This window comes from Lemur catta, chromosome 10 (genome assembly GCF_020740605.2).
Source record: "Lemur catta isolate mLemCat1 chromosome 10, mLemCat1.pri, whole genome shotgun sequence".
In the NCBI taxonomy this organism is placed as follows: domain Eukaryota; kingdom Metazoa; phylum Chordata; class Mammalia; order Primates; family Lemuridae; genus Lemur; species Lemur catta.
In genome coordinates, this window is record NC_059137.1 from 85,176,177 (window position 1) to 85,201,617 (window position 25,441).

Sequence of the window (25,441 nt, forward strand, 5' to 3'; positions counted from 1 at the left end):
AGCAAAAGTTGTTACCTTGAGATTGGCTCCTTCTAATATAGCATGTTCATTGTGATGGCTTGTGTCTCAAAGGAGTACAGTGAACAAAACTTGTTTAAAGATAGATCAGAAAGAAATCTAGAAGAAGCACCATGGCTCAATGCCCAGTTTTGTCCTCAGTGTCTTTTGCTTCTTAGGAGAAGAGGACTTTTGTTTTTGGGAGGATCTAAAGCTTTATCAGATTCTCCATGGAATTTGTGATCCCTCCCAGCCTAAGAGTTGCCAGATTAGAAGGAAAATGTTTCTAATAATTGAAGAACAACAAATGACAAAATGTGAACTCATGATGTTCTAAATAGTGACTTTGGTTAGTTATACACTGTATTCTGGCTGGAATATTTTAAAAATCATATACACTGCTAGTGACACACTAATAGTGAAAATACCTGGAGACTAATCCTCTTGCTCTGCCTTGTGAAATGTTTCGAGAATAAAAGGACATATTATCCTGCTGAGTGTCCTGACTATTCTTGCCGCCATGTGGCTACCCCCACCCCAGAAATCTGAAATTAGCAGTGTCAGCAGTTTTGCCATAATGGCCTCAGCCATTTCAAAAGGAGAAACCAGAAAACGGAAATGGATCTTGAGTTTTTGGGTGACATCTATGTAGAAACCAATCTATTAAAGCTCTACTTCATAAAACACCTCATGCAAACTGGAGAGTCATTATATTTGAATTACCCCTTGCACTTGCTTGGTCTTGCTTGAGACATATTAAAGTGTTTTATAAAAACTATAGAAAAGAGCTAATATCTACCAAACATAAACAGGATGTTTTACCTGGAGGTATTTCAACTCTGGTAATCCTGAAGGGATTTTTTTCAGTTTATTGTTTTCCAAATGTATTTCTCTCACACGTGGGATGTTAGCAAGACTTCCATTTTCGATATCTGTGATTCTGTTGTTTCCTAGGCCCAGCCTAAAAATGATATAAAATGCATCAACTCTTATGCAGATGGTAGGTGTAATAGAGTTAGCTGAAAATGTCACAACCTAGTTAGAATTAAGCTTGTCCTATTTTTATTTATGTTCAAAGGTATTTCATGGCTTTATTTAATAACCTATTTCCATATGTAACAAACCTCTCCTCCCCACTGTCAGAAAATTCTTTAACCTAAATTCAACAAAAGGGAAATTTGAAAAATATCATTTTCTTCTTTCTACTTTATTTGCCTCTCCTATTAGCATAGGCAGTAATAATGGTGATTCTCTCTAGTTTTCCCTTCAAATTCTCCAGTTGCAACACTGATGATCTTGACTAGGGTACCTATACTTATTCTTCAAGAAGTTTCATTAATATCTTAACCATATAGATTCCCACTTCTAAATTAAGATTTTGGGAACTTTTACCTTTGCAGTTCTTTGTATCGTTTAAAATCCTCTTGTTCCACAGTCGAAATTTTATTAAAATCTAAATGAAGCTCCAGTAAAGTTGATGGTAAACCTAATAAGAAAAGAAAGATGTATATTAAATCAAATAAAACCAAACCTCATTAACTATTTATTTTTCAAGTTTCAGATTTAGTTAATTTTTTTGATACCTACTTTTTTATTAACCATTTATTATGGAAAATTTTCAATCATACATAAAAATATAGAAAGTATTATTATGAACCACCATGCTGTTGCCCAGTTCAACAATTATCTCCATTTTTCCAATCTTGTTTCGTCTACTCTACTAGTTATTTATTGGCCTATTTATCTGTTTGTTTTTATTTGCATTGTCACTTTTTTTTTTGCTGGAGTATTTGAAATCAAATCCCATATATAGTGTTGTTTCACCTATAAATTCTTCACTAGATGTCTCTAACTGATAAGATAATCTTTTTTATATAATCACACTGTTAAGATCACATCTAACAAAATTAACAATGATTCTTTACTCTCATCTAATCAGTTCACCCAGTTGTCTCAAATATATCATTTTATAGTTGATTTTTTCATGTCAGGATCCAAATAAAATTTACAAAATACATTTGGTTCTTATGTCTCTTGAAATCTCTCTTGTATAATATACTTCCTCCTTTTTTCTTTCTTTCTTTTTTTTTTTTTTGAGACAGAGTCTCACTCTGTTGCCCAGGCTAGAGTGCCGTGGCATCAGCCTAGCTCACAGCAACTTCAAACGCTCTTGCTCAGGCTGGTCTCAAACTCCTGAGCTCAAACAATCCGCCCACCTCGGCCTCCCAGAGTACTAGGATTACAGGCATGAGCCACCACGCCCGGCCAGAACTTCCTCCCTTTTTCTCCCACTTCTATTGATTTGTTTCTATATTGATTTATTTGAGATAATTCATTTTGTGCATTTGGCTGACAGCTTCCATATGATGTCCTTTATCCAGATCCTCTAACCCCTTATTTCTTATGGCCTAGTAGTTAGATCCAGATATATAATCAGATATAGATAGATCAGCCTTTCACCTGGTGGTCTTGCCATTCATCCACTATTGCTATCTAGAGCCATTATCTCATTAGAAATTGGAAAATGGTGACTTTCTGATTTTGTCATTCTTTATGGATTTATTAGCTATAATTCTTCAGAATTTTCCCTCATCAATTATTTAGTTACTTTGTAAGATGATTTTTATAGAAAAGGCAGTAAAACTTGATTCTGTCAAGTAATGAATTGGTACAATGCCCAGAGGTAACCAGTTTAGGGTATTTTTTTTTTAACATCATTATAAACAAGTGGACTTTTACTCTATTTGATATGTTCAATCCATTGCAGTATTTATTCTTTCAATTAGTAGTAGTTTTTTAATAAATTATGAAGCCCATCTGAAGTGCCCTGGCACATGGCAGGCTCTCAGAGAGTGAAATGTTCATTCTTTCTCTTCTCACATAGGCATATCCTGACCCCAGCTCTCCTCAGATAATCTCAAGCTGGAATGAAAGGGATTGACCAGAAGATTCGGTCAAACTTCGTTTTGTTACTCTTATATGTGAAGTATTATATGTCAAACAAAAGGTTCTGGTTAGCTAGCTGGGAAAAAGCTTTGTTTTTGTCAACTCTTGGTGAAACATTTCCTTCTTATATTAGTGGTGAAGACTGATGAATGTAATTGAAACATCCTTATGAATAGCAACAGTCTTCATGGCTGAATTTATTTTGATAACAGAATCAGCTTTGCATTTTAAATGTAAATAAACTAGAGAGCTAGTAAATAATTCTTCTAAACTGAGAGGGTTCTAATTTCTTGAATTCTGATTAACTGAGTGTAATGATATTTGTGGAATGACTATATGGTCCCACCAGTATGTAAGACAAAGGTCTGTCTTCTAAGGCCTTACATTCTAATTGAGCAGATCCATTGTACATACAAAAATCACTAGAAAAATAGATGGGCAGTGTGCCAGCCTATTCAAGAGTAGGTTGTAGAAAGTCAGAGAAGAGAGAAATCTCTGGAAAAGGGTTTGTAGAACTTGAGAGGAGTGTTTTGTCACTTAGGACATGAGGAAGGTGGGTAATCAGAGAGAAGAGTGAAGTATAGCCTCTAGGATTAAATAAGCAGAGACGTGAATTTGGCAGAAGCTCAGTAACTGCCAGCAAATGTTAGCATGCTTTTGTACAGGTATTTCTATTCCCACCGTCTTCAAACAGGTCTCCCCTCTCCTTTACACAATACCATTATGCAGTAGAATTTCCCAGATGAATAGGAAGGAAGACATTTTCTTACTCTCTTCCTGTCAACTTGTTGGGTCTGATAAGAACCCTCAGGACATCTGTGTGATTTCATCCTTGCCACAAGGGGCAAAATTGAATTATGACATGTAGGCAGTCAGCCTTTATATTTCAGTGAATAAATTGTAAAAACAAAAAAACTTAACTGGCTTCTGAATGTCAAAGAGATCTTGAAGTAGTAGTTATGCAAGTTAAGAGATTTGATTCCAATTTATATTACTAAAGACATAATGTTCCTTTAGGCTTTGGAAGAATCTCAAGAACTTCATGAGAAGTTAAACCTTCATTTTTAAGACATACTTTGAAATTTGAAGAGAATTGCAATGAGGATGTTTTGCAGTATAAGAAAGACTGCTAGCATGAATATGAAGAATGGCCATGCTGTGGGAGAGGCAGCCTGGACCTGCAGTTCCCACATCTTGTCCTTTAGGTCTCACCTCCTCTCCTCCCTCTGCCTTCATTCCTTTCCTTGTCCTAACTCTCCTTTACCGGATGTCATCTTCTACAATATGAAAGGGATTTTATGTGTTTAATTTATTGGGTAAAGTTTGTATTTTTTGAAAATGGTAAGGTCAATAGGTTTCTTGTAGAAAAACAGCCACCTCCTTCAAAGCTAAATTAAGGTGGTTTTTTTATTTGTGTAGTTCTGAATTAAACTAATTTTTTTCCTGGATAGTAAAATTGCCTGCCCAATTTTACCTTAGATGATCTTTCACCTAAGTGAAAAGTCACCACTTGATTAATAATAGATTTGATGTCTTTTAAATTATCTGTTTATGTTTGTTTTGGTAATCTTCTGGATCAGATGAGTAGTAGAGAGGAGGGTTATGATGTAGTTGCTGCTTTTACTGGTGGATACTGAAAGAGCTGTTTGAAAGTGAAAATATATTGTTAATCATAGGGATTATTTCTGACCCAGTTAGCCATCAAAGCAGAGAGAGACTTTGTGCCTCCTTGTCAGGGACAAGGAAAGCAAGACTTTGAGCATGAGTTCCAAGAAAGGCAGTCCTACCTAGCTAATCATCAGACAGGGAGCTTAGAAATAACTGGTTAGAAAATGGGTCCTCTAGCAAACTTAAAGAACATTTTACTTTGAGGTCCCAGCCTCAGATTACATGAAGCCATGATAAAAAGCTCAATGCTTATCCTGGTAATGATTATGTCATGAGAGGGCACTTTGTATGTGCCAGACACTGTCTTCAAACCTTTCTGTATATTGGCACATTGATCTTCATAGCATCCTTTGGAAGGAAGCTGGGTTCAGAGTGCCTTGCCCAGAGTGGAACTTCTGTTCCTGCTTGAGTCAGGGGATTCCCAGTCTGGTTCCCAGGCTCCACCTCCAACTGTGGCTATATGGCTGGGGACAGGGTCTCTGGCCCCATCCATCTTTTTCTGCTTTCTTCTCTATAGAATTCTGTATTTCTAACAGGTACTCACAGAATGACAGGTATAGATCAGTTAATGCCAGGAAAGAGGAGGAAAATAAAAAGTTCATTGCTTCTTAGTGTTTATTCTCTCTGGGGGAAAAAAGATTATGGTTTAATTCTGTCAGAAAAAAAGCACTACACATGGTACTTTATGTGTGTGTGAGTAAATGCTAAATTTCATACTGTACTGACCAGATATACTAGTACAGGGATTTCTAGTTGCATTATATACTGCACATCATATACTGTACAGTTTACAATATTACATTTAATGGTCATTGAAACATGACAGTTTAAAAAATACTCTGTCTTTAATAAAGTAAATACAAACCTTTAGGAACTGAGGTTAGTTTTGCTTCTGCAATTCTGATATGGAACACTGTCACCCCTTCAAATGCCCCTGGCTCTATCCCATCATTATCAAGAGGGTTTGCACTCATTTCTGTGGGGAAAATGACATGATTTAGTACACATAGGTTGTATCCGAAGGAAACTCACCATGCAGAGAGACACATCCCAAGAATATTTAAGAAGTGTAAACTTCGTCTTTCAGACTCATTTTCACTCAATATATGTTTCTATTTTCCCTTCTGTCAGCCTCAGAAAAATACTGCTTTGTATTATGTAAACTGGAATATATAATGAATTCAACATTTTGCTTTGAATTACTCATCAGTGACATTATCATACTCCTCCAACAATGAACATGATAAAAGTTTTGTTGTAGTAATATTGCATCAGAAAAAAAGATTATCCTTTATATAATTTAAAATCTTTGTATTTTCCCATGTACATTTTGTTTCCTAAATTTTATTATGTGAATTAGAAAAGTAAGTGTCCATTCCAAATAATATCTGAATTAATTGTGTATATTATATTTGAGTAGTTTATATAATACATTAAAAATACTACATTTAAATTAAGTAAGAATAACATAAATTTTACTAATTAAGGTCTAATCAGAAAACAGAAACCATACTAGGTGTTTCAAAGGAGAGTCTTGAGAGGGAGAGAGAGTATTACAAAAGCCATATTTTCTTTACTATAAATTTTGTTTGGCATTTTAAATGGTTTATAAATGACTTGTGTAGGTAAAGATTATTATTAAATAGATTAAAAACTGAATTTGGAAATTATCATTCTTGAAAGCTAATAATGATGATAAAGTGTTCTATATCTGCTTGTTAATTATAATTTTAAGATGTCCAATTCATTTGAAAAACTTACCCAAAACATGTAAAGCATTCATTCCTTTGAATGTGTCCTTTTGTATTTTCTTGACTTTATTATCATGAATTCTGAGTTCTGCTAACGATTTGGGAAGATTAAGTGGTATTTCACTTAGTTGATTGTGGGACAAATATAACCTGCGCAACTTCTTTGTCGTTAGAAAGGTTTTTGGGTGAATCTTTGTTAGCTTGTTGTTGTTCAGAATCAGAGCCTGGATAAGGCATAGAAAATTATACAATATTAGGAAGTGGATTTGATTTACTGATATTCTACAATGTTTACTCAGTCATGAAAATCAATATAATTTATGTCATTGGTGTACTAGATCAACCACATAAAAAATTTCCCAACCCAATTGAAGCTTTTAAAATAATTACTACTGACTTAGAAAAGTGAAAAGCTGTTGTTGTCATTGTTGCTGTTGATGGTGGTGGTGGTTTGAGACAGAATCTCACTCTGTTGCCTAGGCTAGAGTGCAGTGGTGTCATCACAGCTCACTACCTCAGACTCCTGGGCTCAAGTGATCCTCTTGCCTCAGCCTCCTAAGTAGCTGGGACTACAGGCACACACCACCACGCCTGACTAATTTTTCTATATTTTGTAGAGACTGTGTCTTGCTCTTGCTCAGGCTGGTCTCGAACTGCTGAGCTCAAGCAATCCTCATGGCTCAGCTTCCTGAAGTGCTAGGATTACTAGTGTAAGCCACCAAGCCTGGCCAGTAACAGCTTTAATGTTTGATGTTGTGCCTTTGGTTTAGATACAAGCTTATCTTTTTTTATTATATCTTTGAATAGGTAATACATTCACATGGTTGAGGCTTCAACCTCTACCCAACCTCTTGTTTCCCTTCACCAATGATATTTTCTTTATCTTATCTTAAAATCTGTTTGCTCTACAAAATTATATTTAGTGCACACCAAATATATTTTTACATGATGTTGTCTACTTTAAAATCTTCACTTCTTTCATGTTTACCAATGTCTAGTATTTCTCCCTGACTAGAGGCCTATAAAATGGACATAGCTCAGTTCTTTTCTCATCGCCAGACTACAGAATTTTCAATGTTTACCAGAATTGATGACAGGTCATTAAGCATCTTCAGGACATTTTTGTCCGTCTCTATAAATCCAGATCATCTAACCCTCTCAAGAAGCAGCTCTAGACTCATTCTTTATATGAATTTTGTCCCCAACCTCATTTTACAGCAACCTCCCATTGCTTTCAGGCTGGTTTAATATGTCTTACTGGTATTATTCACATTATTGTTTTTTCATGGCAGAAATACACATTCTTTGCCCACTCAGTAAACTACCTTTATCCTCATGTTTACTTGTTTCACTCTCAGCCCTTTGTGTCTCCCTCTTCTTACTCTCCTTCCAGACATGTCACTACTGTTAAAAGTTTTACCTGAGATTTCACTGATCATCACCTAAGAGCACATTTAGGAATAACAGTAATCGGGTGTCGGGCAGATGGGGGCGGGGAGGGGATGAGTGTATACATACATAATGAGTGCGATGCACACTGTCTAGGGGGTGGACACACTTGAAGCTCTGATTCAGGGGGCGGAGGCGGGGCAAGGGCAATATATGTAACCTAAACTTTTGTATCCCCATAATATGGTAAAATAAAAAAATAAAAGTTTTACCTGAGAAAGGTCAAGACTGGGAGAAGAGATGAAACTACATTTTGTTACCAGCTGGTAAAATATACTCCTTTCTGAGTGAATGATGGCAACTAAAAGTGTGTTCTCTTTTGGTTACACTGAAAAATGAGGTGGGAGATATTTAACAACTTGGTAGATCACAAAGATGGTTTGTGAACCCTCGCTTGACTTTTTGAGGTACGTTGAACAGAAATTATTACCCTCCTTTTAGTGATGAGGAAATGGGCACAGCGAAGAAAAGTCACTTGCCTAAGGTCACCCAACAAGTAAGGGTCAGAGCAGCCCTGCCCCAAAGTGAACGTGTACCTTAGTAAGATCCAACTATAGTGCATAGGGATTTTGCTTTCTTGGTTCTTTTTTTTTTTTTTTCTCGTTAAAATATGCAGGTGTTAGAGCTGTTTAAAAGGAAGGATAAGTAACACAGAACAGCTTAAGAGTTTTTATGCAGCGCTGTTAAGTGCTGCCCAGTTCTGTGGGCTGCCCCAGCCTGGTGAGCTGGCAGATCCAGTTGAACTGTACTCTCAGTGCTAGCTTGTCTGTCACAGAACCTCCAGTTCATCACTAACAATCTAAGGACAAAAGATGAGAAAAGCATAGCCTTTCAGAAGTAGGACAATAATTCATGCCAAGGAGTCTACTTGCTCAAGGAATCTTTGGCATAGCCCTGGGTCATGGTTCTTAAATTTGGCTCAGAATAAACCTCTTTAAAAAATAATAATAATAATTCATGACAAATGTGTTTGTGATAATGGCTGGAAGTGAGCTGGGAAGCCTGAGAATGTGTTCAGTGACCTTGCCCATTCTCTGACTGTATCGTCCTTTATGTAAGAATCCAAACGCCAAACAAGCAGCTAAAATGTAACAGAGAATTTGTAGAATATCCAAGAAACAATTTGATTTGAAACAGAATCAAGGGACAATATAAGATGATATTACAGTTATATAAATGTTTTGTAATTATACATTATACCCACAATTCAGGTATAAAGCATGTACTTTAACAAGGGCTTTACATTAGTTTATTGGATCAGTCTGCTAATACTACCCTGGCAGTATAAGTTAACAATTGGGGGCTTCCCTGTTATTGCTGTATACCTTGCATGTATTTGCTCATTTAATCTTAATAACCACTCTGTGAATTCCATGCCACTGTCATACCCCTCTTACAGCCAAGGAAGGTGAGGCTACTTTCCCAGTGTTATATACCTGGTAGAGCCAAGATTGGAGCTCAGGTCTACCTGACTCTAGAACACTCACCCTTAAATACAATGCCATATAAAAGTTGACTAAAAGAAAATGCAGGAGGCCTAAAAAAGCTCCTGATACCTTTTAGATTGTTGTTTCCCAATGAATAACAGGAGCACCTTGGACTTAGTCTCTGGAATACTCCTAAATTGTAATAAAATGATGATATGACAAATTAAAAACTTTTTATGGCTCCAGTATTAAATATGCCATTAAGTTATTATTCTTGTGGATATGTACTCTGAATATGGGTTGGAGAAGTGGTAGAAGCATTCTTAGGTTATATTTCCAATTTCTGATGACAGAATAATGTTCTTTTTCTCCAAAAATTTCTGTGGCCTGAAGTTAGTGGGGTGGACTGGGTGGCTCCTTGGCAGAATCCATTATGTTATTCTGATTGTCTTAATATTTAAGTGTGGCCTTAGTTATAAAATAAATATATACTCTTCCAGTTGCACATATATGTATATATTTTTTGCATGGAGCCTTACCAAATCTGAGCTGTCTGCACAGTTTGAAAGAGAAAGGAACAGTAAAGGCCTTGGCTACCTGGCAGTGCAATGTGAAAGCTGGGTTTTGCAGGGAAGCTGACCCAGGCTCCTCTGGGGATAACTCCTTGCCATATAGACATAATGTGAGGATTCAGCATCCCTCAGTCTGCCTCCAACATGACGAGCATGCATGTCCTCAATCCCAGGATGACAGGGAGACAGGGATCGGCTAACAGGGTCAATTGCACTGACTCCCAAGTGACAGGGAGGCAAGGTGACCCCCCCATCTCTCAGATACAGGACCAGAGCCAGGCCTGCATGGCAGCTAAGGGCCAGTATGGCTATGGTATTTATAGCACTAAAAGAAATACTTTCTACCTTCTCTTCTTAGTAAACCTTACCTGGAGATGACCATTAAACTCTTAGCCCACTGCCCTTTACCTGCCTATTATTTAATAAATGTCAGTTGAATTAAATCGATTGAATTAAATCTATAATTTTTAATTGACTAGAACCATGCTGAATACAGGGATTTTTGTCATTCTTCACACACAGAAAAGTAAGACTTATTTATACTAACACAGTAATCATTTTAGCAGTGATACAGATTTTCACTTAAATATTTGAAAATATGAGCATTTATTCTTACATAAAGTGAAGTGAGTCCTTTAAAATCATTTTCTTTGATTTCCCTAATTTTATTGTTTTGAAGGTCAACCATTCGAGTATCAAATGGAATGTTGCTTGGGACTGAGGTCAAACCTGAGAAAGAAACAAACATGTTATACAGTAGGGATTCATGCTGAAGATGAGACTACTAATTTGGTAGAAATGTACATTTTTAAAAATCCATAATTATCATTAAGTAACAGATGACTTAACAGTTGTAATAAATAATAAAAACATTGTTATTTGGGAATAACAAGACCTTTTCAGGTAACTTAATTTTTTTTCAAGGTATCTAGCAGTGTTTAGCTGTCATCACTAATCTGCTTCAAGGTAAAATAAATGGAGGTAAGTTAGGGCTCCCCTTACGACACTGTGAGGACATGATCAACAGCTGATGAGCAGCTTCTGGTGATGCACTTTTGGCTGAGGGATATTAACTTCTTTGCAAACTTTCAGGCTGCAGTTGTACTAAATTGGAGTATGTGGGTTTTGACAATTTTAAGAAGCCTTAAGATGTAGAGAGTTATACTTAGAAAATAGATAAATTACATTATTTTAGGTATATTATCAAAAACTTTACTACCCATTCCTTTAATTAATTTCTGTAATTGTAAATTCTTTGAGATACAAGTACTTATTCACATTTAACTCTTCATTAGCATGTAAGTGTGAGATATTCTTTCATCACCCACAGCATTAGTTCAAGTGCAAAGTGATTTGGCTAATGACTCTTTTCCTGCCATGTGCCATACTTTGAAGTTATATTTTTAGTCACAATTCCTCTTTGCAGGTACAATAATACTTTACTTTTATGTTGTCTCAGCTGCATACTTCCTCTTTTTGTAGATATTTAGTAATACTAATTAAATGACAAACGTTTTCTCCCCCCTTGGATTGAACAAACGAGCAGAAAATTATCAGAAGCTGTATGCGATGTATTTCTTTCTTACTTTTCTGCTTTCCCTAGATGGTCAACCTGAGTCTTTAGGTGGAATATGCCCACCATCTCCTTATTGTTGGACATACCATGCCACAGTTCTGCTTGATGAGCATGGGGCCTCCTTGTTTTTTCCTAACATTTTATTATGAAAATGTTCAAAAAGTTGAAAGAATTTTACAATAAAAACCTATATTCTCACTATCTGCTTTCTACCATCATCATTTTCCTGTACTCTACTTACTGTCCATCCATCAATTCATTTTTTAATGCATTTTAAAGTGAGTTGCAGATATTAGTACACTTTTGATAGAACCGTCCTTACCCCTGGAGAGTAATACTATATCTAATGGCTACAAATTGAGGGATTAAATTTCTAAATATTTGAATATCAACATTCTAGTCTATAGTTCTATGTACTTTTTCCCTCCATACTTTAAAATTGATAACTCTTTTAAGAAATTTAACCATATATAGCGAGAGGAAAAGGAGGGTAACTTGATGAGTTAGCAAGTTCGAGGGGCAGTTTTGTTTGTTAGATTAGATTAATTTTGCCATCTTTATAGACATGGGAGATTATTTTGATTTTAGGAAATGAAGTAGAAGTCTTGTAGGAAGCTGGAGGTTCCACAGAAAGGATCCTCCTGGTAACGTAGATTTTGACAAACCTACTCCCCCCTTGCCCCTGATGAAATTCAAACTCTGAAAAGAGTTTCATCTCTTAAGGGAGGAAGAGTGACAAGACCTTTTTATAGTCATGTTGTGGGGAGGTGGGGTGTGTGCAGCTGCTGATAGCATGTCTAACTGTCAAAGATATCCTTAGGTAGATTTTGTTTACTAGAACTTTTACAAAGCTAAATGTTCAGGAGACTGTGTGATGCGAACAATAGCTGTCTGCATGCAGCTTAGTGAGGACAGTACGTTACTAAGGAGCTAATCTCTTTTCATACTCAGGATCTGTCTCTGCTTCTACATTTCTCATTTCTGCCGCTTTTTCCGCAGTCATTCTGCATGTGCTTCCAAACTAGTTTTCTCAAATGATAGCTTGTAGCATGTTATCTTTTTCTCATGAGAATGCCAAAGGTAAAGCTTAAGACCCATTTTTTTTTCCTAGCCTGTCTATTCCATTAGACCTCCCCAGTAACTCTAGTTCATATTAATCTCCCCCTTTTCTGAATGCTTTTTGTTACCCCTCTTTTTGTCATGTAATGACAACTTTGTTAAAGGCTCTAGAGTAATTATAATAAGCTTTGATTCTTGATGTGAATGCTGTGGCAGCAGGAAACAAGTCTAAAGCTTTTAGAGACACCTTGTCCTCATACAGAATCATGAAGTGGCCCTGATGGGCCATCAGCCCCAGAATGGGAGTTGTATGCCAGACCCTGGCCTCCATAGTAGGGCAGGTCTCAACTGTCCCTTCTTTTGGAAATAGCTGAGGACAACAACTCTTAATACATTCCTATCACATTCCCTCCCTGAACAGGGTATGAGTGTTCTCTTGAGTACTCCTTCATTAGAAGTACTAAAAAAATAAAATACTCAACAGAGAATTATAAATTTTAAAGATACTTAGTTCAGCCACTTCTTTTCTAGGCAGTTCTAAACCCAAATCATTCAAACAAATAGAGCATTATCTTTGAAGTGTCGATTAGAGTTTTCACAAACTCTCTATAACCCATTTCATTGTTGTGGACACACAACTTATTTTGTTATCATAGAATTTTACTGAAAAGTACAGTCTCCCCCTGCTAACACCCTGAGATGAAACTGCAGTGATGTCCTCCATTGTCTCTGAAGGTAATTAAAATGAAGTGCTTTGATTTAATTGGGGAAGAGAAGGAAGTGTTCTATGTATAAAATTTCCACTATGATTCTGACTTTCTGAACTTTTAAAATAAGTTTGGACATACTTTGGGGTTTGCTATACTTACCCCCTAAAAATTTAAATGAAAAAATCTTTTATAATCAATGAGATATTTTTGAAATGTTGATAAGGACTTTTCCCATCCTTTTAATTTTGTTAGAACAGTATTATTCTTCAAAACAAAGTTGATTTATGTTCTTACCCAGATCAGAACAATGTACAACTCGTGAGTAACACTGACATCCAAACGGACATGTTGGAAACAGATCAAATGGGAAAAAGGGGCTCCTTGGCTCTCTTGTTGGAAAAAGAGAGTTGTCTTCATCATCATCATCATTGTCATCTTCCATATCCTTCAGCATCATATTCTTCAGTGTTATATGTGAAGGGCTAAGGAAGGGTTTGGCAGAGCACAAAGCCAGGAGCAGTAGGAGTATATATTCCTTCATATTGTCTTAGTGTAGAGGACCAATCTAGAACTAAATAGACATTGACTATTAAGTTAATTTAAACAGATATAATTCCTACATCTATATATTTCTCAGTGCTGGAAAACATACAGTGAAATGGCATTCTTAACCATTGCTAGCTAACTGAGAATATATTTGTAAAAACTCTTGGGAAACCAGTTCAGCAGTATGCATTAGGAACTTTAAAAATATCTCTTTCTCATCCCATAATACTACTTTTTGGAATCTAGTCTTGGTAAATACTTCTAAATTGCAGAAAGATGCTCATCACAGAATTATTTGTAATAGCAAAAATATGCAAGATAATTCTAATGGTTAAAGGAGAGCAGTAAAATAAAATAGAGTATATTTATTTCATGAAATATTTTAGAATCCATAAAATGTTTCCAAAACTATTTAAAAATATATTATTTTGTGAAATAAAAAAATCAAATATAAAATATCTATACATAGTATACTTACACTCACAAACCAACAAAATATAGCAGGAATATACCTGACTGATGATAAACTCTGGGTGGTAGAACCATAGATGACTGTGTCTTCTTTTTTTTCTTTTTCTTCTGTAATTTTTATAATGAGCAGTAAGTATTACTACTATAATTAGAAAACTAATAAATGTTTTTTAAAAGAAAAACAGACTATTGGCTGGGTACAGTGGCTCATGCCTGTAATCCTAGCACTCTAGGGGGCCAAGGCAGGAGGATTGCTTGAGTTTAGGAGTTGGAGAGCAGCCTAAGCAAGAGTGAGACCCAGTCTCTAGTAAAAATAGAAAAATTAGACAGGCGTGGTGGCGTGTGCCTGTAGTCCCAGCTGCTTGGGAGGCTGAGGCAAGAGGATCACTTGAGCCCAGGAGTTTGAGGTTGCTGTGAGCTATGATGATGCCACTGCACTCTAGCCAGGGTGACAGAGCGAGACCCTGTCTCAAAAACAAACAAACCAAAACAGATCATCAAATCTGGCTCTCTATTCCAAAAATCTTTCCACTGCCTTAATATCATTGTTCCTTTCAAAGGAATGTCCTCAGCGTCCCTTTAGACAACATCTGGAAGTTTTCCCTAACTGATTTCTCATTACCCTCCCCAACCTAACTCTTATAGTTGGTCACTTTTTCCACAATGTCATTGGGATCTTTTTTTCTTCTAATCTGTTCCATTGTCTAATACCCGATCCAAACCATCTGATATCCAGACTATTCTTTCTTATTCATCTTTCCATTGAGTTCCATTTGTTTGTTTGTTTTTGGTGAGGCCGGGTTGTGTTCAGTTGTATTTTTTAAAACTCACACAAAGCTAGAATGTATGAATGAGAACCCCCAGAGCATAGATGCGTTGCTACCTGATGGCTGATAGTCCTTCAGTAGTATTTACATATCGTATTTCATAACTATTACCTCTGAAAAATTTGTGCCTTCTTAGAAAATTTCAAAAATTAAAAACATTATGAAATCATCCAAAACAGATGTATCATTAGAGATGCCCGTTGGTGAGCCCGAGTCCTGGCAGGAGGGCATCCACTCCCCGCCACAGCAGAGGGCTGCACAAAACATCCCTCAGCCACAGTCACATAATAGCCCAGCAAGCTTGCCATTGCCTGACTGCCAGACAGCCACTGAGCTGCAAAAGACTTCCAGAGTCAGTCAGGGTTGGTCTAGCTGCAAGAAGACCTTACCCCACCCACCCCAAATCCCAGCTGGTTACAATTTCCCAGAATCAAGAAATCAGCTTTAACATCTCTCCATGGGCTTGCTTTTTCCTGTACTTAGGAATCAGAAATAAATTCATTGACTTAATTAAAATACCATTTATATATATTATGTCCTTTTTAATCACGAGGACGGTTAGAATGTCCTACTGCCATTCATTATTAACCTGATAATTACATCATTTAATTCCTTATATGCTCCAAAAATCTAAATGGTGACATGAACATTTGCCCACAAGGTAGCTGGATAGGACTGGTCAGGTAATGTGTGGGATTCCTGTGATAATCCACACTCAATTATGCTAGAAAGGAGATTACAGAACAGATCTGAGAATGGCAAAAGCTTTTTATATTTTAATAATCCTATTCTGAATCCTATTCTGAATTTCAAAACTGGCCCTGGCCCCCCATCTCTACACTACTTTATGGGAATGTCAACTCAAGCTTATTCTAGACTAATCCCTCACATTAAATAAGAGGAGATGAGGTACAAAGAGCTTAAGTGATGTCCCCAACATTCCCTTTCAAATATAAATGGAGCCACTGGGACTCATCAGTCCCAATACCCTGTTCTGTGCCACCTTTGCTACAACCCATGCAGGGGGAACTCAGTTCTTTTATCCAGAAATGTAGTGCCTTCACAGGCACTCTGTCATCTCTTCCTATCCAACCAGTCTACAAACTGCTGTCCTGTGTACATCTGTACAAAAAAGGGCACCCATACAGCTCAGATTCAGAAGGTAGAGAATAGAATGATTGTATAGTCAGATTTGTGCAGTGTACAGTGAGAGATTGTGCTGGCAACAAAAGGCCCAGTGGCTTCTGTTGGACAGCCCTAGGTGAAAATCGCAGCTGAGGCTGACTACTGTGCCGTAGCAGCCACAGGGCATCCCCACTGGCAGGCAGGTTGATATTTCATATTCTGGTCATCCCAGGAATCCTGGCATGGAATCCTGGTGAAGATCGCCAGGGCTTCGTTTTCAACATCACGTTGTCCCTGGCACAATGTTTCTGTTTCTTGGCTGCCTGTCTAACTTTGACCTGTTATGGTTTTTGACCTCAGCCATCTGTATCCCTTAGTTCCCAGCTTTGCCTCCACCTCCAAAATACTCATTCCCTAGAAAATTCAGTTCTTGGTTCTTAGCTAAGTCAAAGCTGGTCCCTGATTCCAGTTTATTCTTTCATGTTCTTACATTACAGCTCTGTCTTCTAGGTGCACTGCTGCTCTTGACCTTGTCTATGAAAAGCTATAGAATTACACTGTCATCTGAGGTCCTGTCTCTGGCTTACTTTGAGGTTGCTAAAACTATTCAGTAGACATTTTCCAAGCACTCACTCTACGCTAGGCATGGTGTCAGGTGTCAAGATGCTGAGTCAGTTGGGGTCAAGCACATCTCCCTCACCATCCTCTTTTCTCCTACACTTTCCTACTCAAAAAACAAAAATCCACAACTCCTAATCAACTACTGTCAGGTAAATATGGGATTATTATTAAAGTTAACACTTCAATATCAGGTGCATTAACAGAAAAACTAAAAAATAAAATGCTAACATTAATAAATAGAACACTAAGTAGACATCAACTGTGTACACTGTGACTTATGGAATAGGGATGAGAGTGTGGGGCTTTAACACTAGATGTGTGGTCCCCAGGGCTTTGAAAATAAAATTCTTTACCATATGTCTGTCTACTCATAACCCTCAGTTTACTGTTTGAGACTAGAACTAAAGACATCTATAAAAACATACATGCATATGAAAAAAAGATTAAAATTGAATATACAAACCTAGTAAGAGGGATAGTGGGATTATGAGTGAAGCATTTTTTTCTTGTCATGCATGGTTTTTTTTAATTAGGTTGCTTTAAAAATATTTTAAATATCAGCATACCAATAGAATTTTCTTTGCTTTGGTCCTATGTATACTTTTCTTTTCCTATCACTTCTGGAGTATTAAAGTGATATCACAATGGGTAGAATTAAAGATTTCCCATACACACAGTTCCAATCTATCTCCACCCAAAAGTCAAACAGAACACCTACCTGGGAAATTGTTTTGGAGTTCACAATTTCTTGAGGCTTAACCCCATTTACTCTGGTCTATAGGAAATGAACATTTTGATGAAGTTATTTTTAAAGTTGGTTGTTTCATTGGTCTTTTCTCATAGAAACTTTGAGTTAATATGGGCTTTAGGTTCCCAGTCTAGATAGAAAATTAACTCTTAATATACCTGAAATACTAAGAAAACTATGGAACTTAAAAAAATATGTAAAACATCAGGAATGTGTTAGAGATCCAAAGTAGGGTGCCAAGAACACATCTTGGTGTTCCTTGTGGCCTGGCAGCAAGACTGAGGACTGGCTCCGGCTCCTTTGCACACCACAAGCTGGTTAACCAGATTCCTTCAGTCTAATGTCACAATCAGGAGAACCCCATCCCCACCCCCAGCCTCTCCACCGCTACCTGTGCTGGGTCAAGGTTTGGGAGATGGAACAGGATCAGGTGTGAGGAGCAGAAATTGGGAGCTGAGAGGATAAGGAGAAGGCACACAGGGCAGAGAAGGGGGGAAGCAGAAGGGTGGTGGGCTTGCTTCTTTTCCACATCCTCACCTCAGGGGTGCTGACCTGCCCACCTGTGGTATCAGGAGAAGCATCAAGCAGAGCCCCTCCTTTTCTCTCGCTTCCTTCTTAGACTGTCTCTGAGACCTCCCCTGCCTTTAATCAAAACCGAGATGAAATGAAAATATGAAATTGAGACTTCCACCTGCTAGTTTTAGGCAATAGGATTATCTGTAATAGTTAGAAGCATTCTAGTTGCTGAGCATAGAGGCGGCCACCTGTATAAAGTAGTTGGGCTCTTTCGTGGTGAGGACAGAGACCTCTGGAAGCAGGAATGTCATCTAGTTTAAAGTTACTCCTGGTGGTGGAGATTCCAGAACATTTGGGACCAGGGAGCATATCCACTCTGCTTGAATAGTTCCAGTGAAAGGACTCATAGGACGCATACCCCTTTGAGGCATCATCTTCCCTTGTTGTTCATCTATGACTTAAAAAAGTCTTTATATTGAGACCAAAAAGGCCTTCTGGCAAATTCATTTCTCTGTGCTAGTTCTGTCTTCTGTTAGCCATATAAAATTAATTTAAACTTTTTATATTCTCTTATCCTAGTTGCTTGCAAAGATAAGAGTCAGGCCAACCTTGATTCCATGAGGAATTCATTTATGCTCTTCATCTGATGTTGCCAGTTCTCTTCCACAACCTTGATAAGTGCAAGTGATTATAGGTCCTAAACCTCTCCCTATTCCAGCTGTGCAACTGTTCACCAATAGAAAATTATTGGAATTCCTAGGAAGGAACACTGTATAAGAGTATTTTTTCCTATTATTCAGAAGGAATGTAGAGATTATTATTTTTCATTTAAAATAATGTGACTTTTAGTTGTTTGAGTTTATTAGTATGGTTTAAGCTCCATTTTATTAGTTTTGGCAGCATTTAGGTTGTGCTATTTTTAAAACCTTTAAAAATATTTATATCTTGTTCTCAGGAAGACTCAGTATTTCCCTGATTTAGACCAGTTTTGCCAGTGTTTTCTACATGGAAAGCTTTGGATTTTGGTTTCAAGTTTCTCTTAATAAGAATAATATTTGGAATGTTATTCCAGTGCTACTGCTGTTACTAATAAATCATAGCAGTTTAGAACTAAGAGAGACCTTGGGGACTTTCTCCCCAGGGCCTTCTTTTTACAGAGGGGGAAGCTGAGATGTGGAGCATCCAAAACTCACTGGAGGTGGTAGAGCTGAGGGCCTCCTCCCGTTGATTGTGGTTTCTACCAATCTGCACGTCCTCCTCTAAATGGACTTTAATTTTATAGTTTTCTAGACAATAAACAGAATTTCCCCTGTAAAAGACTAGGTGAGAAGGTTTGGTTGGGTTCTCAAAAGAGTTCATAGCAGGACTGGAAATATAGCTAAGCAGTATATAAGCTTCACTTTTTCCGCTTAACTGGTTCACAAACTTAGAATGGAAAGTTTGTCTAAGTAAAATGGTATTTCCTCTCAGACACTATTATTAGGTAAATAAGTCACTGTGCTTTTAAATTTCATGTTTAAAGGTCTGGTTGGCAACTTTTCCCTTTGGCTTAAATATGTCTATCAGTTCACCTATACCAGTAATAGATTTAAGTATCTAAATATGGTATAACATGCTGCATATATTTCACAGAAGGAATCCAAACTAAGTTCAGGTTTAATCAAGGCACAGCCTTGTAAGTCAACAAAAAGTTTCAAGCATACGTTTGGAAACTTACAGTACCATTTGTTCATGAAAACTTTTAAAGGCAACACTTTCCTTAAAGAAATAATTAATTTTACCTTAGAAGTATAAATATCATTCTGATTAAAGATCTTCTGGCTGCTCTTCCTTTTATACTAATTTTACCTTTCATCAGTTTTTCCATATGTCTAGCAACCTAGCTATTGTCTTTAAAAAAACCAAAAACTCTTCTTTCTCAATTTTTTTCTGTTGTTTCCCACAGTGCCTCAAGACTTGTGCTTGTAAAGTTAATGTGTTTTGTTTCAAACCTCAGATCAAGTATCAGAATATTCATTTTTAATATAGTAATTAGTTGAAACACGAGACTGCATATCCTCTCCTTTCTACTACTACACTATATTGCGGCCAAAAACAAACTAAAAACATCAGGATACTTTTATGTGTGTGGGTTTGTGATCTATCCTTCTTTCTTTCGCTTTCTCTCTCTTTTTTTTTAAACAACTCAATGAATCTCGGTGGGATGAAAAAAAAACACTTTATTTTTAGAGAAATATAAACCCCTCAGGTTCTTTATGACTCAGTCCCTATACTATGTGGCCACTGTTTCTTGGCTGCCACGCCTCTGAATAGATTAATAGGAAAGAATGCTATACTCTATTTAGATTACTAGGGAGTAGAGTATCGAATACACTGATTTTTTTAATCTAAGACTTAATAAAAAATTTACTTTGGGAGGGGACAAAGGAAACCTTTGAGTGTTTTGAATTCTGACTATAAGGATGCTATGAAAAGAAGCTTCTAATCTTTCATATTGAATATAGAGCTGGTTAAACTATTGCTGGTAACTATTCTTTCTTGAAATTGTATGGATTTCCATTTTAACTGTTCAGTGCCATTTCCTTACCTAAGAATAGGGAAGGCATTTATCAAGGAAAAGTATGGTTATTCCAGTGTATAAGTAAAAATGACATTTGAATAATTCACAAATTTTAAAAATACATTAGAAAATATCATAGTTTTACATATTGAAAGAAATATTTACTGTTCCATGTAATATATCTGTGATATCCCCAAACTTCATTATCATTAATTATTGCAGTAATATCATTTTTCTAAACATATAAGATGCTTACTTAAAATCAATCATGTTAACATTTATGGTAAAGTATAATGACAAGTTTTCACTTAGCTGTTAAAAAAAGTCACATAATTATATTTAAAATAAATTCATTATACATAAGACATAAAACTACAATAATTTTAGGTACATAATTAGGTTTATATTTTAATGCTGATTTTAAAGAAATTATAGAGATAGGCTTTGAACTTAATCATATTATTTACAAACATTTATTAATAATATTAATGCCTCCTTAGTATTGACTATAAAGTAATTTGTACAGTGGTACATGAAACATACCTGTCAGAAGAGAGTAGTCTTCTTGAAAGTAGAATTTATCCACCATGTACTACTTATCTATAATGTAAATGTTCCCAGGCACTGTTTAAGAAGAAAAGATGAGGAAGTATTACATTTAAAAGAAAAAACACCCTTCAATACAGCCCCTGGTGTAGCTGCACCCTGGGTGATACTGGAATAAACTGCTTCCACAGATTAGTCCATGTTAGTACTGAGGAGCAAGATTAAAACTTGTTACTGCTCATGTGTTTTCCATCACTGTTTGTATCGTAGCCAAGACTTCTAGCTAAACTCTAGACGTCTACTGGAAGATTCTGAAGAAAAAAAAAGGGGGAGTTTAATAATGCATGGCAGCTGGCCATTGAAAATGCAGTCAGAGTCATTCAAGAAATACCTGATTTGAAAAAATATGAGATTCTCAAGTGAAGGAGTATTTATAAATTTAAATTTCAAAAATCACTCATCCTGTATAGACTAATAAAATATTTATCCATCTGAATAAAGAATACTAACATTATTGAAGTATAAACGCTGACTCCAGATGTACCTAGAGAAAGAAGCCATGCTTTTGTTTTCTTCTAATGACTGAAGCTATTACATTAAGCATATTTCTCAAGACTTTTTAAAAAAGCTTTTAGCTTTAAAAAGCCATTAGCCCTAATGTAGACATGTCAGGAGAACTGCAGATCAGGCTTCATGAGCTGCTTCTGGGCCCCAACATACATAGTATATAGACAGACATGTATGTTCAGGTGACACCGTCTTGAGATCCGTACAACTTTTCCTTTCCAAGAAGAATACTGGCTGTGATCTCACTGGCATTTAGGGAGACTTAAGAGCAGGGAAGATGCTATTCTCTGAGAAGAAAATCATTATTTGTACCCCCTTTTCTACTCACCCCGAGAGATTGCCCAGTTCCCACATCAACTAAGACATAATCCTTCAAAAGAGGACAGTTTTCTAACTCTAGTGACATACTCACTGGTGTAGGTGACCCCAGTGGAGCTTCCTGATTGTTGTGCAGATTTGGGAACCAGCCTGTTTGCAGTGGGTTAGTAGGATCTGTTCTCTTCTGTCATAAAGATTCTGACCAACGTTTCTTACCTCTCTCCAGAGAAATTACCCAAATTGTTAAAGCAAGGCAGCTACAGCCACACAGAGAGTACTTGTGCCTCAGATGTGCAAGGCAGCTAGCCCTATGTTCATCCTCCCCTCACTTAAAATATCCACCTTGGACCTCGGATCTGACAGTCACAGTTAGCTCAACAGTCCTATACATGACCCTCAGTGTAGCTCAGGCCCTGTTCCAGCCCTACAGCACCCAAGGAGATGACAACTCTCCTTTTCGTTTAGAATGCTCATATTCTCATTTATTCATGTACATTGTAGTTACAAATGTATCTGTTAACTAGATGAATCAGGAGCATCATGAAAGTATGAACTGGATTTTATTAATCTTTGTATCCAGAGCATCTAATGTTTGCCTACATTCCATCAGAGCACAGTCATAAACAGGAAGCCCTTGGGTAAAATTCAGTTTGTCCTGCACAATGTTTTGTTTTGTTTTCAACTTTTTATTGAAGTGTATATTACCAAAAAATAAGCACATCATAATGGTACAGTTCAATGAATTTTTACAAACTGGTCCCTGATCAAGAAATCCCAGCATTCGTGAATCCATCCCCATGCTTCTCAAAGAAGTCACTGCTGGACTTCAGCTCCGTAGGTTATTTCCAGAACTTTATATAAATGAAATCATGTTGTGCATTCTCTTTTGCATCTGGCTTTTTTCATTCAGTGTTATGCTTTTGAGATCCACCCATGTCATTGAGGTTAGTGGTAGTTCGTTCTCATTACTGTATAGTATTCTATTATATGAATAAGCCACAGATTATATATATATTCACCCTTTTGGAGAGCTGCTATGAATATTCTTTAATCTGTCATTAGGAGGTTATATAGGTGGAATTGCTATACTTAAAAATTACAAGATTTCAACTTCTCTTAAAAAAATCAAGTTTTGCCAATGCATGATTCCTATTTTTGCATGGCATCAGTGGTGTGTGGAATGTATGTTTTTCACTTCTCTGCTCACAGAAAATGTCTATGTCACTCACCCAAGCCACTCTCCTCAGTTGAGTTGTCTGTGTGGCCCTTCTGGTGCAGTTTTGCCACCCATATCTCAGAAGATGGGAGGCAGTTCCTGTAAGATTGTGTTTCTAAAGGTATGTTACAGCCACTTTGTGTTATCTGCTCTGTGAGCCTTAAGGTAGTCTTCTAACATCTTGCTTTGATCTTTGGTCAGAGGGCTTGGGGAAAGATATAGGCCCTGGAGTATAATGCTGGGGTGGGGGATGGTATATTTGGCTTATTCACTCTATCCTGCAGATAATGTGTTAGAGGTATGGGCCCTGGGCCCAGCTCTCCACAGTCTTGGGCTGTGGCATGGAAAGCTTCACCTCACATCTGCCAGAGATGGTGCAGCAGGCGTGAACATTCCATCTGGGAAGAAACGAGTTTTTCCCACCTCTTTCCAAGTTGTCATTTCAAACACAACAGTGTACCTACTCTTCCCTGAGGCATTGGGAGGAGAAAATCTTCTATTTTTGGTTCCTAAGGGTGTCTTATCGAGGGGGCCTAGGCCTAGTTATTTTCTACATGTTTGTTGTTTATTATTTGATTTTTTTGCTCATTGGACTATGGTCTAAATATTGATCTGACTGTATTATAACAATATCTTTAGGAATCATGAGTTATCTGCATATTATGTTATAATTAAGATAAATTACAAAATGAGAAAGTAATATGCTCTCTACTGACAGTTTATGAACAGAAATATTGATTGCTATAAAAGAAACTTTAATCCAGGTTTCTTTTTCTTTGGCCCTATATATTCTAACCTTTGTGAAAATAAAAATACTTCCTTAAGCCAACCTCTCATGTGATTTCTCAGACCCTTTCCAGAACTTCTTCTGGTCTAGACATGGGCAGCAGTGGTCAAAATTCAACTGTAAATAAGAATAGGGGCGGCCGGGCATGGTGGCTCACGCCTGTAATCCTAGCACTCTGGGAGGCCGAGGCGGGTGGATCGCTTGAGGTCAGGAGTTCAAGACCAGCCTGAGCAAGAGCGAGACCCCGTCTCTACTAAAAATAGAAAGAAATTATCTGGCCAACTAAAAATATATAGAGAAAAAAATTAGCCGGGCATGGTGGCGCATGCCTGTAGTCCCAGCTACTCAGGAGGCTGAGGCAGTAGGATTGCCTGAGCCCAGGAGTTTGAGGTTGCTGTGAGCTAGGCTGACGCCACGGCACTCACTCTAGCCCAGGCAACAGAGCGAGACTCTGTCTCAAGAAAAAAAAAAAAAAAAAAAGAATAAGGAAGGACCTTAGAAATCATCTCATACAAATAAAAGTTTGATGGGTGAGGCAGGAGTGTCAGGAGCCGCATGTGTCAGAGGTGCTCTGTTGGGTACACACAACACCTGCCAGAGCATAGGTGTTTTGAATTTTCTGATGTTAATTAGCAAATATCTGGTGTCCTCTCACCTTCTGATTGAATTGGAATGGATTGTTTAATGTTCTCTTATAGTAGTATCTATAAGGAAAGCCATCCACCCATCTGTTCATTCAACAAATGGTGTAAGTGCTAAGGAGACAAGCAGATGGGGGTATGGGCATCAGGGGTGCCCTCACTGTCTGATGACAGAGTCACAAAGACCTGAAGGCTGTAAGGGAGTATGCCATGCAAATACCCAATTTAGGAATGCACTAGACCATTGGATGCTAGGATGTAAATATGTATAACATAGAGTTTTGCATATAGTAGATGCTCACAAAAACTTATGTGAAGGAATGGATGATTAAGATTTCATGGACTATTTTAATATTCAGGTGTCCCTCATGGTAGACTAGGCACTTTGGTTTATAATGAATTTGCTTAATACTGTATATAGATTGTGACCTATCAGCAGTATTCAGCCTACAGATTGGAGGATGTCGTATTTTTAAAGACCAGGAAATTTTATATCAAAGTCTAAATTTACAGCATATCTTGAAAAATATGATCTGACTCTGATGCCTTGCATGGCTGTGATTCACTGAGCTCATAGCAGGTGCCTCCCTGGTTCTCTGCTGCCCTGACGTTGTAGCATCTTCCTCATAAGCCCTGTCCTTGCAGGGACTGGCGTTTGCAGTGTTACAGGGCTGAGCTTGCTCTTGTCATCCTACTCGAGGTTTCTGGTTCCGAAAAATGAATTAATGTCATAAATTGTCATTTAAACTGAATTCAGTTGAATTTATGAAAAATGAAGGGCTTATACAATTTGGTTT

At 37.2% G+C, this 25,441-nt stretch overlaps 2 protein-coding genes across 4 annotated transcripts in view; one reads left to right on the forward strand and one right to left on the reverse strand.

Moving 5' to 3' along the window:
• ASPN (asporin) overlaps positions 1–21,381 on the reverse strand; it is a 46,416-nt gene extending 25,035 nt beyond the window's left edge. The window contains exons 1-7 of one of the 2 annotated variants that reach the window (XM_045563160.1): positions 21,113–21,364; positions 13,450–13,726; positions 10,427–10,539; positions 6,373–6,586; positions 5,477–5,587; positions 1,390–1,483; positions 820–958 (exon numbers count right to left, since the gene is read on the reverse strand). In XM_045563160.1, the coding sequence (XP_045419116.1) occupies positions 820–958; positions 1,390–1,483; positions 5,477–5,587; positions 6,373–6,586; positions 10,427–10,539; positions 13,450–13,696 (918 nt within the window). In that variant the 5' untranslated portion in view covers positions 13,697–13,726; positions 21,113–21,364. Of the gene's footprint in view, positions 1–819; positions 959–1,389; positions 1,484–5,476; positions 5,588–6,372; positions 6,587–10,426; positions 10,540–13,449; positions 13,727–21,112 lie in introns of both variants that reach the window. The other variant, XM_045563159.1, reaches the window with a different exon arrangement.
• LOC123646337 (centromere protein P) overlaps positions 1–25,441 on the forward strand; it is a 239,244-nt gene that overhangs the window by 124,663 nt on the left and 89,140 nt on the right. The gene's annotated exons all lie outside the window — the stretch shown is intronic.